This window comes from Pygocentrus nattereri, chromosome 28 (genome assembly GCF_015220715.1).
Source record: "Pygocentrus nattereri isolate fPygNat1 chromosome 28, fPygNat1.pri, whole genome shotgun sequence".
Classification (NCBI taxonomy): domain Eukaryota; kingdom Metazoa; phylum Chordata; class Actinopteri; order Characiformes; family Serrasalmidae; genus Pygocentrus; species Pygocentrus nattereri.
The window spans coordinates 1,706,622-1,721,621 of NC_051238.1; the positions used below are offsets into that span (position 1 = coordinate 1,706,622).

Below are 15,000 nucleotides of genomic sequence, written 5' to 3' on the forward strand. Positions count from 1 at the left end.
ATAATCCTCCTCTACAGTAAAATAAAGCTCTGCTGATCCTTCAACACAGTTTAACAGTAAATGGTCTTGAACGTTGGAGTTAATGTAGAACTGCTGATTCACCCTTTAACCCTGAAGTTCAGCGCAGACAGCTGGTCACCATAGCAACACAGACAACAGTCTCGCCCAGCTAGTAGCTATGAAACGGCAAAGAGAGAGATTTAAGACGGACGTCGATAATCTGGAGACGAATAGATTTATTTGTGTTTATAATCAGTCCAGCTGGTTTCCTGATACGTTTAATCTGCAATGAGAAACTGTCGAACATTAAAGTCACGAAGCTGAAGTCAGTTACATTCTGCCACCTCATGCACCGTTTAAGGTGGAACTGGAAAATTCAAACAAGAAGCTGGTGAATTAGAAGTAACTTCAGCCTCGTAAAATGTTGAGAGACGTTTTACAAGAAACTGTTCAACTTTTGCGGAAAAGTTTCCTGCTGGAGATGCGAGAAAAGCGGCTATTAGCTGAGCCAAAGCTTAAGGCAGAGCAACGCAAGTCTGGGTTTTCTTTCGTATTATATTTTTTAGCCTACTCTAGCACATCAGCACATACTGAGATACATTTACGGCCCAGATGGTAAAATGGACAAAATTGCTCCTCTTAACATTTGGGTTGCCGACGCATTAGAGCGTGGGTTCGTCATGCCCTCGGGTCCATCAAGGCATTCAGAGAGTGCATCGGTGGAATTAAAATAAAGATATCTTCAATTTTAGGTCATTTTTAAGAAAAGACTTATCAGTATGTCATGTGTCATGAAAATGTCTTGGTGAATTATATCTTCCATCCAATTATTAAACCACCCCATACACAGAGGCTGCAGTGAGAACAGAGTTTTAGATCTTTGTAATCAAATTAGATGAGTTTCTTCTTGTAATGTGAGCTGAAAGCACTCTTTTCATCTGGTTTGATCTGGTTTTATTTCTGTGGAACGCAGGATTTCAGTCTAAAATAGATTAGTCTTTCATGCATTCATGATGATTCTGACTGATGTAACAGGTAAGTTCAGGTGATTTCCGTAAACACCCCAGCAGAAACAGAGCAGCACTGCAGTAATGAGCTTTCTAATGTCGAGATTTCTAAGATATATCACACATCTGCAGTGCTGTGTAAAAATCAAAGCCCACACCCTTCATTTGTTTGATTTCTGTTTAAAAATCTTATTCATATTTCACATTTCTGAGGTGCACCAAAAAGGCACTGCTGTCATTCAAATGAGAAAATTTACAAATGAGAGTCAGGGAATATCAGTTGTTTAAAAAAGTAGATGGGGAAAGAAAAACATAATTATAAACAACATTAAAAACATCTAAAATATGATTTAAACAACACATTTTAAAAGAGAAAAAGAAAGAAATACAGGGTAGTTACAGAGAAAAAGGGGAGATTAGATAAAAGTGAAAAGGAGCTTCAAAAACATTAAAGCTAAAGAGGATATGAGGCTGCTAGCAACCACCTGGAACACCAACAAAGCTGTCCCCATCAGATGAACATCCCTTGAGGGACCCGTATCCTACATCATTTTTCTACTTTTTATTTTATTTGAGATTTTATGCACGAAAAACAGACAAAGTTCATGTGTACATGGTCACCAAACTCTGTTGTAGTTACTGTATTAGTTACTGTGCCTTTAAGACTGATATATGTGACTGAGCTCTGTTACGACTGGCTGCCTTGCATTGAGTCTGTTTCAAAAAGCCGTCCATGCTGAAACACTCTTTATAACTTCATCCTGAATTAGCTGATATTGGTCAGTACGTGTGGGTCTGAAAGGATGTGGAGCTGATCAAGAAGAACCTCACTGAGAAAAGGAGACGGACACATTAAACAAAGAGTCCAGACCTCAACACCACTGAGGTTCCATTCATGTTACCAGGTTAAAGCGGCTGTAATCCGTTTTTTTACCCTAATGTGAATGAGATCTGGTGTTTTCAGGACTGTGTGGACGCAAATCTGATCTTTTCAAATCCGACCTGAGCCACTTTCATATGTGGTCCTAGATCGGATACGGATCCAATTCATGGCCATGTGACCTTAATGTGACGCTCAGATCGAAAGTCATTCAAATCTGATAACGATGGACAAGCAGCTCTAATGATGAAGCTGAGAGCTGATCAGAGTTAATGATCTTCTCAGCGAAGCTCGTTCTGCTCGTTAGTTTGTGCTGATGATGCAGTGATTCAGTCACGTGACGTTACTGAGTAGGAGGAGCTCATGAGGGTCAGTTCAGGCTGGTTCATCACATTAATGACAGGTTTGAGTCTGACCTAAACGAGTCTGAACCATCGAGTCAGAGAGATCGGATCTGAACGATGAGGCTTGTAAGGTGGACGTAGCTAGAATGGGTTTGATTACTTCAGAAAATGATTAACCAACTTCTAAGACTGAACTTTGGAAGTGTGTCTGCAGATTCTTTGAGGAACTTTGAAAAGAATGGAAGCTGGAATAGAGAGAAAGAGTGGCTCACTGACCCTCACTGATAATAGCTTCTTTCTCTGTGCTGAGAAGTGAATAACTTGTATTTGGACAGCCGGTTTGTCCGAATAGTAAATAACAAAGGGTGGCCTCTGACTTTTGCTGATTGCTGTGTATTCAAGGCTTTTCGGTTGTAAACCTTTCTACATGTTTGTTGTACTGAGTTATTAACTGAGTTTTTTTGTGTTTTTCCTGGGAATCCAGCAGCTCCTGTATCTGTATCTCTCTCTTCTTTTCTCTTCTCTGATCTGTTTTCCTTTCGTTTCTTTCCTCTCTGGCAGATCCTGCATGACCTGCTGTCACCGGCGTGCGACAACACGCAAGCCAGTCTGAGGGAAACTGACCCATCAGCCCACCTGCACAGTAAAGCCACTGGGTTAGACGCTCAGATGAACACAATCACCCACCCTGCTTTCTTTGACTCACCACCCGAGTCCAGTGAGGTAAACATCCTCATCTACATTTACATGGTTTCACTTTTGCATACCAGTTGAACGCAGCGGCTTTATGGAAGCCCATTCCCGCCACTTAATCACCATAATCATTTTACAGTGACTTGCTGTGCTGTTATTTTGCATTACCAAGTCATTATTCTGAATTACTTTCCCATTATTTTTATTTACATATAGTCTTACATTTAATTATACTTTAATCTCAGATGTTCTGAGCATCTCACAGTGAGTTTCTCAAATAATGATTCATCATCTCAAAATAATGATTTACTATCTAAAAATAATGATGGTGTCCCAAAATAATGATTTAATGTTTTGTTTTTGTAGGACGGATTAACACTTTGAAGTCTTTTCATTTGTACTGCATAATTGTCCAAACTTAATTGCATAGTGACACAACTTAACTACTTCAATTACTTAACCTAAACTACACTTGAGACACGTTCTACACGGACCGCCTGCAGCTTTGCTTGTTTGTTTTGATGTTAAAAAATGTTTTTAAACTCAAAAACATTTCAGCATTTTTAAATCTGCTGCTTTGTGCCCGTTTTGTCCCTCAGCTGTCCTCTGGTCAGAAGTTTGGCCGGTCGGAGAGTTTGGAGAGGTCAGGTTTGAGCCGAGCTCACTCCCTGAGGGCGCACCCACTTGGCGGTGCCAGGGAGGAGGGGCTAAAGAGGGTATGCTCTGCCCCACAGCTAGGTGACCAGGAGAAGGGGGCTTTACTGAAAAGGAAATTGTCCGGCTCAGAGGGGGGGCCAAGCATGGTCAACACACACAGCAGCAAACACAAAAAACAAGGAGGTGAGTCACTAGTTTCAGAACTGAGGAGGAGGGGACACTACACAGGTGTAGCGAAAACATGGAAATGGGTGTAGTGTAACAATGGAAATGGGTGTCGTGTAATTGTGGGAATGGGTGTAGTGTAACTTTTGGAAATGGGTATAGAGTAACCATGGAAATGGGTATAGAGTAACCATGAAAATGGGTCTAATATAATTGTGGGAATGGGTGTGGTGTAACTTCGGAAATGGGTGTAGAGTAACCATGGGAATAGAGTAAGCATGGAAATGATTGTAGAGTAAGCATGGAAATGATTGTAGAGTAACTATCGGAATAGAGTAACCATGGAAATGGGCGTAGAGTAAGAATGGAAATGAGCATAGAGTTACCATGGAAATGAGTGTAGAGTAACCATGGAAATGGGCATAGAGTAACCATGGAAATGAGCGTAGAGTAACCATGGAAATGGGCATAGTGTAACCACGGAAATGAGTGTAGAGTAACCAGGGAAATGAGTGTAGAGTAACCAGGGAAATGAGTGTAGAGTAACCAGGGAAAGGAGTGTAGTGTAACCAGGGAAATGAGTGTAGTGTAACCAGGGAAAGGAGTGTAGAGTAACCAGGGAAAGGAGTGTAGTGTAACCAGGGAAAGGAGTGTAGAGTAACCAGGGAAATGAGTGTAGAGTAACCAGGGAAAGGAGTGTAGAGTAACCAGGGAAAGGAGTGTAGAGTAACCAGGGAAAGGAGTTTAGAGTAACCAGGGAAAGGAGTGTAGTGTAACCAGGGAAAGGAGTGTAGAGTAACCAGGGAAAGAAGTGGAGTAACCAGGGTAAGGAGTGTAGTGTAACCATGGAAAGGAGTGTAGAGTAACCAGGGAAAGGAGTGTAGTGTAACCAGGGAAAGGAGTGTAGTGTAACCAGGGAAAGGAGTGTAGAGTAACCAGGGAAAGGAGTACAGTATAACCACGGAAATGAGTGTAGAGTAACCAGGGAAAAGAGCGTAGTGTAACCAGGGAAAGGAGTGTAGTGTAACCAGGGAAAGGAGTGTAGAGTAACCAGGGAAAGGAGTGTAGAGTAACCAGGGAAAGGAGTATAGTGTAACCACGGAAGTGAGTGTAGAGTAACCAGGGAAAGGAGTGTAGTGTAACCAGGGAAAGGAGTGTAGTGTAACCAGGGAAAGGAGTGTAGAGTAACCAGGGAAAGGAGTGTAGAGTAACCAGGGAAAGGAGTATAGTGTAACCACGGAAATGAGTGTAGAGTAACCAGGGAAAGGAGTTTAGAGAAACCAGGGAAAGGAGTATAGTGTAACCACGGAAATGAGTGTAGAGTAACCAAGGAAAGGAGTGTAGTGTAACCAGGGAAAGGAGTTTAGAGTAACCAGGGAAAGGAGTGTAGAGTAACCAGGGAAAGGAGTGTAGAGTAACCAGGGAAAGAAGTGTAGTGTAACCAGGGAAAGGAGTGTAGTGTAACCAGGGAAATGATTGTAGTGTAACCAGGGAAAGGAGTGTAGAGAAACCAGGGAAAGGAGTGTAGAGTAACCAGGGAAAGGAGTATAGTGTAACCACGGAAATGAGTGTAGAGTAACCAAGGAAAGGAGTGTAGTGTAACCAGGGAAAGGAGTTTAGAGTAACCAGGGAAAGGAGTGTAGAGTAACCAGGGAAAGGAGTGTAGAGTAACCAGGGAAAGAAGTGTAGTGTAACCAGGGAAAGGAGTGTAGTGTAACCAGGGAAATGAGTGTAGTGTAACCAGGGAAAGGAGTGTAGAGAAACCAGGGAAAGGAGTGTAGAGTAACCAGGGAAAGGAGTATAGTGTAACCACGGAAATGAGTGTAGAGTAACCAGGGAAAGGAGTGTAGTGTAACCAGGTAAAGGAGTGTAGTGTAACCAGCGAAAGGAGTGTAGTGTAACCAGGGAAAGGAGTGTAGAGAAACCAGGGAAAGGAGTGTAGAGTAACCAGGGAAAGGAGTATAGTGTAACCACGGAAATGAGTGTAGAGTAACCAGGGAAAGGAGTGTAGTGTAACCAGCGAAAGGAGTGTAGTGTAACCAGGGAAAGGAGTGTAGTGTAACCAGGGAAAGGAGTGTAGTGTAACCAGGGAAAGGAGTGTAGAGAAACCAGGGAAAGGAGTGTAGAGTAACCAGGGAAAGGAGTATAGTGTAACCACGGAAATGAGTGTAGAGTAACCAGGGAAAGGAGTGTAGTGTAACCAGCGAAAGGAGTGTAGTGTAACTAGGGAAAGGAGTGTAGTGTAACCAGGGAAAGGAGTGTAGAGTAACCACGGAAAGGAGTGTAGAGTAACCAGGGAAAGGAGTATAGTGTAACCACGGAAATGAGTGTAGAGTAACCAGGGAAAGGAGTTTAGAGTAACCAGAGAAAGGAGTATAGTGTAACCACGGAAATGAGTGTAGAGTAACCAGGGAAAGGAGTGTAGTGTAACCAGGGAAAGGAGTTTAGAGTAACCAGGGAAAGGAGTGTAGAGTAACCAGGGAAAGGAGTGTAGAGTAACCAGGGAAAGGAGTATAGTGTAACCACGGAAATTAGTGTAGAGTACCCAGGGAAAGGAGTGTAGTGTAACCAGGGAAAGGAGTGTAGTGTAACCAGGGAAATGAGTGTAGAGTAACCAGGGAAAGGAGTGTAGAGTAACCAGGGAAAGGAGTGTAGAGTAACCAGGGAAAGGAGTGTAGTGTAACCAGGGAAAGGAGTGTAGAGTAACCAGGGAAAGAAGTGTAGAGTAACCAGGGAAAGGAGTGTAGTGTAACCATGGAAAGGAGTGTAGAGTAACCATGGAAATGAGTGTAGAGTAACCAGGGAAAGGAGCGTAGTGTAACCAGGGAAAGGAGTGTAGTGTAACCAGGGAAAGGAGTGTAGAGAAACCAGGGAAAGGAGTGTAGAGTAACCAGGGAAAGGAGTATAGTGTAACCACGGAAATGAGTGTAGTGTAACCAGGGAAAGGAGTGTAGTGTAACCAGGGAAAGGAGTGTAGTGTAACCAGGGAAAGGAGTATAGTGTAACCACGGAAATGAGTGTAGAGTAACCAGGGAAAGGAGTGTAGTTTAACCAGGGAAAGGAGTTTAGAGTAACCAGGGAAAGGAGTGTAGAGTAACCAGGGAAAGGAGTATAGTGTAACCACGGAAATGTGTGTAGAGTAACCAGGGAAAGGAGTGTAGTGTAACCAGGGAAGGGAGAGTAGAGTAACCAGGGAAAGGAGTGTAGTGTAACCAGGGAAAGGAGTGTAGAGTAACCAGGGAAAGGAGTTTAGAGTAACCAGGGAAAGGAGTTTAGAGTAACCAGGGAAAGGAGTGTAGAGTAACCAGGGAAAGGAGTATAGTGTAACCACGGAAATGAGTGTAGAGTAACCAGGGAAAGGAGTGTAGTGTAACCAGGGAAAGGAGTGTAGAGTAACCAGGGAAAGGAGTGTAGTGTAACCAGGGAAAGGAGTGTAGAGTAACCAGGGAAATGAGTGTAGAGTAACCAGGGAAAGGAGTGTAGTGTAACCATGGAAAGGAGTGTAGAGTAACCAGGGAAAGGAGTGTAGTGTAACCAGGGAAAGGAGTGTAGTGTAACCAGGGAAAGGAGTGTAGAGTAACCAGGGAAAGGAGTTTAGAGTAACCAGGGAAAGGAGTTTAGAGTAACCAGGGAAAGGAGTGTAGAGTAACCAGGGAAAGGAGTATAGTGTAACCACGGAAATGAGTGTAGAGTAACCAGGGAAAGGAGTGTAGTGTAACCAGGGAAAGGAGTGTAGAGTAACCAGGGAAAGGAGTGTAGTGTAACCAGGGAAAGGAGTGTAGAGTAACCAGGGAAATGAGTGTAGAGTAACCAGGGAAAGGAGTGTAGTGTAACCATGGAAAGGAGTGTAGAGTAACCAGGGAAAGGAGTGTAGTGTAACCAGGGAAAGGAGTGTAGTGTAACCAGGGAAAGGAGTCTAGTGTAACCAGGGAAAGGAGTGTAGAGTAACCAGGGAAAGGAGTGTAGAGTAACCAGGGAAAGGAGTGTAGAGTAACCAGGGAAAGGAGTATAGTGTAACCACGGAAATTAGTGTAGAGTAACCAGGGAAAGGAGTGTAGTGTAACCAGGGAAAGGAGTGTAGTGTAACCAGGGAAATGAGTGTAGAGTAACCAGGGAAAGGAGTGTAGAGTAACCAGGGAAAGAAGTGTAGAGTAACCAGGGAAAGGAGTGTAGTGTAACCAGGGAAAGGAGTGTAGAGTAACCAGGGAAAGAAGTGTAGAGTAACCAGGGAAAGGAGTGTAGTGTAACCATGGAAAGGAGTGTAGAGTAACCATGGAAATGAGTGTAGAGTAACCAGGGAAAGGAGCGTAGTGTAACCAGGGAAAGGAGTGTAGTGTAACCAGGGAAAGGAGTGTAGAGAAACCAGGGAAAGGAGTGTAGAGTAACCAGGGAAAGGAGTATAGTGTAACCACGGAAATGAGTGTAGAGTAACCAGGGAAAGGAGTGTAGTGTATCCAGGGAAAGGAGTGTAGTGTAACCAGGGAAAGGAGTATAGTGTAACCACGGAAATTAGTGTAGAGTAACCAGGGAAAGGAGTGTAGTTTAACCAGGGAAAGGAGTTTAGAGTAACCAGGGAAAGGAGTGTAGAGTAACCAGGGAAAGGATTATAGTGTAACCACGGAAATGAGTGTAGAGTAACCAGGGAAAGGAGTGTAGTGTAACCAGGGAAGGGAGAGTAGAGTAACCAGGGAAAGGAGTGTAGTGTAACCAGGGAAAGGAGTGTAGAGTAACCAGGGAAAGGAGTTTAGAGTAACCAGGGAAAGGAGTTTAGAGTAACCAGGGAAAGGAGTGTAGAGTAACCAGGGACAGGAGTATAGTGTAACCACGGAAATGAGTGTAGAGTAACCAGGGAAAGGAGTGTAGTGTAACCAGGGAAAGGAGTGTAGAGTAACCAGGGAAAGGAGTGTAGTGTAACCAGGGAAAGGAGTGTAGAGTAACCAGGGAAATGAGTGTAGAGTAACCAGGGAAAGGAGTGTAGTGTAACCAGGGAAAGGAGTGTAGAGTAACCAGGGAAAGGAGTGTAGTGTAACCAGGGAAAGGAGTGTAGTGTAACCAGGGAAAGGAGTGTAGAGTAACCAGGGAAAGGAGTGTAGAGTAACCAGGGAAAGGAGTGTAGAGTAACCGGGGAAAGGAGTGTAGAGTAACCAGGGAAAGGAGTGTAGTGTAACCAGGGAAAGGAGTGTAGTGTAACCAGGGAAAGGAGTGTAGAGAAACCATGTAAAAAATTGGATAAATTGCAAGATTGTTGACAGAAAAGCTCAGCAGTGAAAATGTAATGAATGTTGTCCAATGTGTTCAGCTGCATTGTTATTACTAGCATTAGCATTTACATTAGCTGTGACATGCAGGAAAAACCAGAATCTCTCTTCCTGCTCTGTAGCAATGGCCTCCGCAGCCCTGGTGGTCAGCGAGGAAACTGAACCCAGTTGGACTGTGCCGAGGGACCTGCTGGACCCCAATGACTTTGAATGCCCACTGTGTATGAGGTATAATCACACCTGAACCTAATTACCGCTCAGACTTCAGTTATAATGAACAATATCTTTGATTCTCTGTTTCTACACTTTTAGTTTTGTTGTGAACAGTAGACTAGCAGGCTGCGTCATTAATGGACACTAATTAATGGTTCTTTGTGCTGTCTTGGTTCTAGACTGTTCTATGAGCCGGTGACGACACCTTGTGGACACACATTCTGTAAAAACTGTCTGGAACGCTGCCTGGACCACAGCCCACAGTGTCCACTCTGTAAAGACAGCCTCAAAATGGTGAGAATTCCACATGATTTTACATCGTCTAATTTCATTTAGAGCCTAATTAAAGCAATAATTTTATATGAAGGAACTAAGGTCTTTTCTCTTTACTCTAAATGAAGTCGATCAGCCAAGACATGATTGTCACAAACCACACAATAAAGACCGTTAGAGACATTGAACAGCTCCATATGGTTTAATGCAAGTATTTGATGATTTAGACACACAGTTAGCTCTATGCTGACTGGTGAGTAAAGCCAAATTCTTATAGGAAAGTCTTTGCAGCACCGCCGTCACCACGGCAGTTATTTCCAAATTAATCAAATTATCGTCAAAAATATATTTGAAATCAGTTTACAAGCACACTGATAATCCGTTAATAATCTGCCTAATAGCTCAATCAGAATAGAACATGTCCATATTTACACTGCAATCAGAATAGTCTAGTCCGATTGAGGCCATTCGGAATACAGTTTCTATCCGAGTGAACGAGGCGGGTAATCCTGTAAATAATCAGTGAGATAGAAGAATAATATCCGTGTAAACGCCTGAATCCGATTACATTCCCTATCGGAAAGTTTAAGTCCGTTCTGCATGCGCGTCGCGTCACAGTGAGAGTTTATACCGTTCAACACGGCGGAGCAGAAACTGGTCAGCAGAGGAGACGAAGTTCATGCTCTGATCTTTAAAAGACGGCGGTGGGACGGACGTCCAGCTTACGTGTCTCAGAGCACGACGTCTTCCTCTCGGCCTTCTTTAATAAGGACATGTGAAGGACGATTTCCTGAGTCTGACGTCATTTTAAAGCAGTTAAAAACACAATCACTGCTCACTGCTGCTCATCTCACTCTGACTGGACTCACGGGATGCTGGTGGTCATGGTAACATCTGCACTGATTAGTTCTCTACACATGTATCAATTTGGATTGGATGGCTTGTTGTGAGCATGTAAACTGAGATTTGCATCAGATTGTTGAGCAGAGTGAGAACAAACACCTCAGTCTGAATCTGTAATCGGAATGAATTCAGTCAGATTGCAGAAAATCTTTGCATTTAAGCCTCTTAGTACAGTACAAAACTAATGAAGCAAACTTCAGACACCACGTCTTGACTGACTGACAGCATTTGGGGTGAAGGGAGGGTGTGGGGTTTCGATCTCACACTGAACAATCACTTTTGTCAGGTTAAAAATGTTTGATTGATGCCGTAAACCTGCTAAAGGGAAAAAGGCTCTTGGACTGCTTTGATAAGGATGTTTAAATGATTCTCTCTCTCCCTCTCTCTCTCTCTCTCTCTCTCTCTCTCTCTCTCTCTCTCTCTCTCTCTCTCTCTCCCCAGTATCTTGCCTCTAGGAAGTATGCTATCACACAAGTTCTAGACAACATTATTAAGCAGAACCTGTCTGAAGAACATGCTGGGAGGCAAAAGCTTCACACTGAGGAAACTAAAGAGCTGTCAGAGTAAGAAAATGTTCAGATGTTGATTTGATCATCATGAAATATTCATTCAGTTTAAAGTACAGCAGATTAGCCCCGCCCATTCATTTTACAGCATTTTAGCCACACCCATTCAGCCTACAGCAGATTAGCCCCGCCCATTCAGCCTACCTAAGTTTAGCTGCACCCATTCAGCCTACATCAGATTAGCCCCACCCATTTAGCCTACAGCAGTTTAGCCCCACCCATTAATCTTACAGCAGTTTAGCTCCACCCATTCATCTTATAGCAGTTTAGCTCCACCCATTCAGCCTGCAGCAGTTAAGCCCCACCCATCCAGCCTATAGCTGTTTAGCCTCGACCATTCAGTTTACAGCAGTTTAGCCCCACCCAGTTAGCCTACAGCAGTTAAGCCCCACCCATTTATCCTACAGCCGTTTAGCCCCACCCATCCATCCTACTGCAGTTTAGTTCCACCCATTTATCCTACAGCAGTTACAAGGACTGTTTCACTATTTGAATGGTGCAGCATAGCGCTCAGCCTATCAGAATAGAGCTCATTTACATACATCAGTCTTAAAGACAGTAACACAAACAGCTTGTTTGATTCTAAGGGATAAAGAGGGGTTGCAGATTCAGCATGAATTGTGACGGTTTCTGGTTATGAGTGGACATCAGGGGGAAAATGAAATGCAGAAATGTGCAGAATGTGAGCTTTTAATTAATAAAACGCTCCGTTTTCTCTGTTTCTCGTCCAGTCTGCAGAAGAACGTTCCTATCTTCGTGTGCACTATGGCCTACCCCACTGTGCCTTGCCCGCTGCACGTGTTTGAGCCGCGTTACCGCCTGATGATCCGCCGCTGCATGGAGACGGGAACGCGCCAGTTTGGCATGTGCATCAACGACGTCCAGAAAGGGTGAGCGCATGGGCACGCAGCCCATCAGAAGTTTGGGGACACCTTTCCTTCTGGTTTTTAAGAAGGAGATAAGTTCAGTGGCATTTTCCCAGCCTTGCTATGAAGAGCAGGTTTTAAATAATGATTTGAGAGTTTTCCAGATTCTCCAGATGAGCTTATAAGCTCATATTGAAGCTCTTTTTGGTCCAAAGCTAAGGATAAAAGATGAGCGTGAGATTTTTAATGATATTGTTTTATCTCTAAATAAACCTAAATGGGCTTTAATATGGTCTATTATTGTAAAACTTGATCAGAATGGTTTTAAAATGTGTTCTTCCTTTCCAGCTTTGCCGATTACGGCTGCATGCTCCACATTCGGAGCATCCACTTCCTGCCAGACGGCCGTTCTGTGGTCGACACCGTAGGAGGGAAACGGTTCAGGGTTTTGAGCCGCAACATGAGGGATGGATACTGCACCGCTAACATAGAATACCTGCAGGACCAGCGGGTGAGACACAGTCACACTATGACCACCTCCTTGTTTCTACGCTGGAGTTTTTAAACACTGTGTCCACTCACTGTCCACTCTATTAGACACTCCTACCTCGCCGGTCCACCTTGTAGATGTAGAGTCAGAGACGACAGCTCATCTGCTGCTGCCAGTTTGTGTTGGTCATCCTCTAGTCCTTCATCAGTGGTCACAGGACGCTGTTGGCTGGATATTTTTGGTTGGTGGACTATTCTCAGTCCAGCAGCGACACTGAGGTGTTTAAAAACTCCAGCAGCACTGCTGTGTCTGATCCACTCAGACCAGCACAACACACACTAACACTAACCACCACCACGTCAGTGTTACTGCAGTGCTGAGAATGATCCACCACCCAAACAGTACCTGCTCTGTGAGGGTCCATGGGGGTCCTGACCACTGAAGAACAGGGTCACAGAGTATCAGAGAAACAGATGGACTACAGTCTGTAACTGTAGAACTACAGAGGCAAACTAGATGGTTGGTGGAGCTGATAAGATGGACGTGGAAGAGTGCTGAAGGTGTGCTTGTGTGTTTGCAGGTAGTAGATGAGGATGAGCTGGACCGTCTGCAGGATCTGTACGATCAGGTTTATAATCAGGCCAAGGTTTGGTTCCACACGCTGGAGAACCGATTCAGAAACCAGATCCTACAGCACTTCGGCCAGATGCCAGACAGAGAGGCTGATATACAGGTAACACACTATCAAAGACTCAAACTTCCATGATTCCCAGAAACAGTTAGATGAGAATTTTGGGGACACTTTGCTGAAGATGTCTTATAAAGCTGTAATACGGCTGTTTCTTCTGTTCAGTCTTTTCTCTGTTAATAATCAGATTTTTCAGATGATGTTGCGTTTATTCGACATTTAAAGATCTAACAATGATAAAAATTGCCATTTCTTTAATCCAGTTTTTCTTCCAAAGCACATTTTTGACCTGGGAATGTAAGTCACACATCAGTTGTACTTTGTTTCTCACACTGTAATAAGCTTCACTCCGACTGAGCTCGCATATGAACAGAAAGCTCTGGTTCTGTGTTGGACCGGACCCAACCCATCTCATGTGGTTCAATCAATTTAACTTATTTAATTGCTTAATAATCAATTTTATATTTAAATTTACAGTTAAACAAGCTTTTGTCATGCCTTGTGATAATTATGGCTTACCATACAATTAAAATGTCAAATAATTCTTAGAAAATGAAATGTTTTTGTTAATGCTTATTACAACAGCTTTTAAATCAAATACATAATATAAAATTAAAAGGATAAATCATGCTGTTGTAATTTTTGATTAAAAGAATTTTGTGATTTATTTTTGTTTATTTTGAGAATTTTGTCAGAATTGTTATTCTAAGGTTTAAAAGGTAATATAAAATATTTTAAATAATCAATACAAAATTCTGCACTTATTTTTTTATTTAAGTTTTAAAAATGAATCTAAAATGTATAAAATAATGAATATAATGAATGAATAATGAATATAAATGTAATAAATTGATATAATGGATAAATATAAAATAATATAAAATTAGGTTTTATTTTTTATGTTTTAAGAGTTAATATAAAATTAGAAGCAGAAATTATGAACAGAAAATGCAGCATTTTTTCATAGTTTTTTCTTTTGTTTGTCATTGTTATTCTAAGTTTTACAAAATGAATGTAAAATTAAAAAGATACATTTCAGAATCTTTTTTTTATTATTTAAGATTCAACTATTTAATATACAGGACTGTGTGAAAGTTTTAGGCATCTAAGCAAATTGTTTAACCAGTTGACCTCAGCAGTGAGTTTATCACAATATACATTAGAATAAAGTCGTATTCATAATTCAGATAAACAGAAAAACTATAAACAGTAACAAGAATTTCTTGGGTCCATATTTTTCCTGGACACCTTCACAGCCGCCACAGAGACTCGTTAATATCATCAATTACATCATGAGCTCAATTTACTGAGCACTGATTGGTCAAACCAGGAGCTGCTTTTTAACTACATATAATACTGGACTTCCTCGAGGAGAGGCTTGGAATTATATATATATATATATATATATATAAAATCATTATTAATTAATATTCTATAAATGTTGTTTATTCAAATATTGACACTTTTCTCAGCAAATAAACACAAACGACACAAATAAACAGATTTTGAAAACGTGTCTTGGGTGCCTCAGACTTTCGCTCAGTACTGCATATTTAAGGTAGTAATAATGTTATAAATTCATGATAAATCTGATGAAAAATTTTAATATTATCCTTGTCTTTGATAATAAGTGTGATTTGTAAGAGTTAATCAGGTAATCGTGTCCGTTTCCTCCTCCAGGCGACCCCGAACGGTCCGGCGTGTTGCTGGTGGCTGCTGGCCGTTCTGCCGGTGGACCCTCGCTATCAGCTCTCTCTGCTCTCCATGACCACCCTGAAAGAGAGACTCGTCAAAATACAGCACATCCTCACCTACCTGCAGAACACACACACCGAGTAGAGCTCACACACTCGCCTGCGCACACACCCAGCGCTGTGCAAAAGTTTTAGACCCCTGAGAAAATCCGAGGAGGCTGTTTGTCTGGGCTGTCAGTGTTTATCTGCTATGAAAACACTAATATCAGCATAAATGTGAATAACTTAATATGATCAGCAGCT

At 42.3% G+C, this 15,000-nt stretch overlaps 1 protein-coding gene across 1 annotated transcript in view; it reads left to right on the plus strand.

Annotated features, from left to right (window-relative positions):
* The window catches only part of lonrf1l (LON peptidase N-terminal domain and ring finger 1, like), a 20,435-nt gene that overhangs the window by 5,012 nt on the left and 423 nt on the right, over nt 1-15,000 (plus strand). Inside the window, exons 4-12 of the mRNA XM_017685431.2 lie at nt 2,793-2,954; nt 3,524-3,764; nt 9,127-9,232; nt 9,397-9,511; nt 10,835-10,956; nt 11,691-11,849; nt 12,174-12,336; nt 12,896-13,048; nt 14,684-15,000. The exon at nt 14,684-15,000 is cut by the window's right edge and continues 423 nt beyond it. Of these exons, the coding sequence (XP_017540920.2) occupies nt 2,793-2,954; nt 3,524-3,764; nt 9,127-9,232; nt 9,397-9,511; nt 10,835-10,956; nt 11,691-11,849; nt 12,174-12,336; nt 12,896-13,048; nt 14,684-14,842 (1,380 nt within the window). The 3' untranslated portion in view covers nt 14,843-15,000. The remainder of the gene's footprint in view (nt 1-2,792; nt 2,955-3,523; nt 3,765-9,126; nt 9,233-9,396; nt 9,512-10,834; nt 10,957-11,690; nt 11,850-12,173; nt 12,337-12,895; nt 13,049-14,683) is intronic.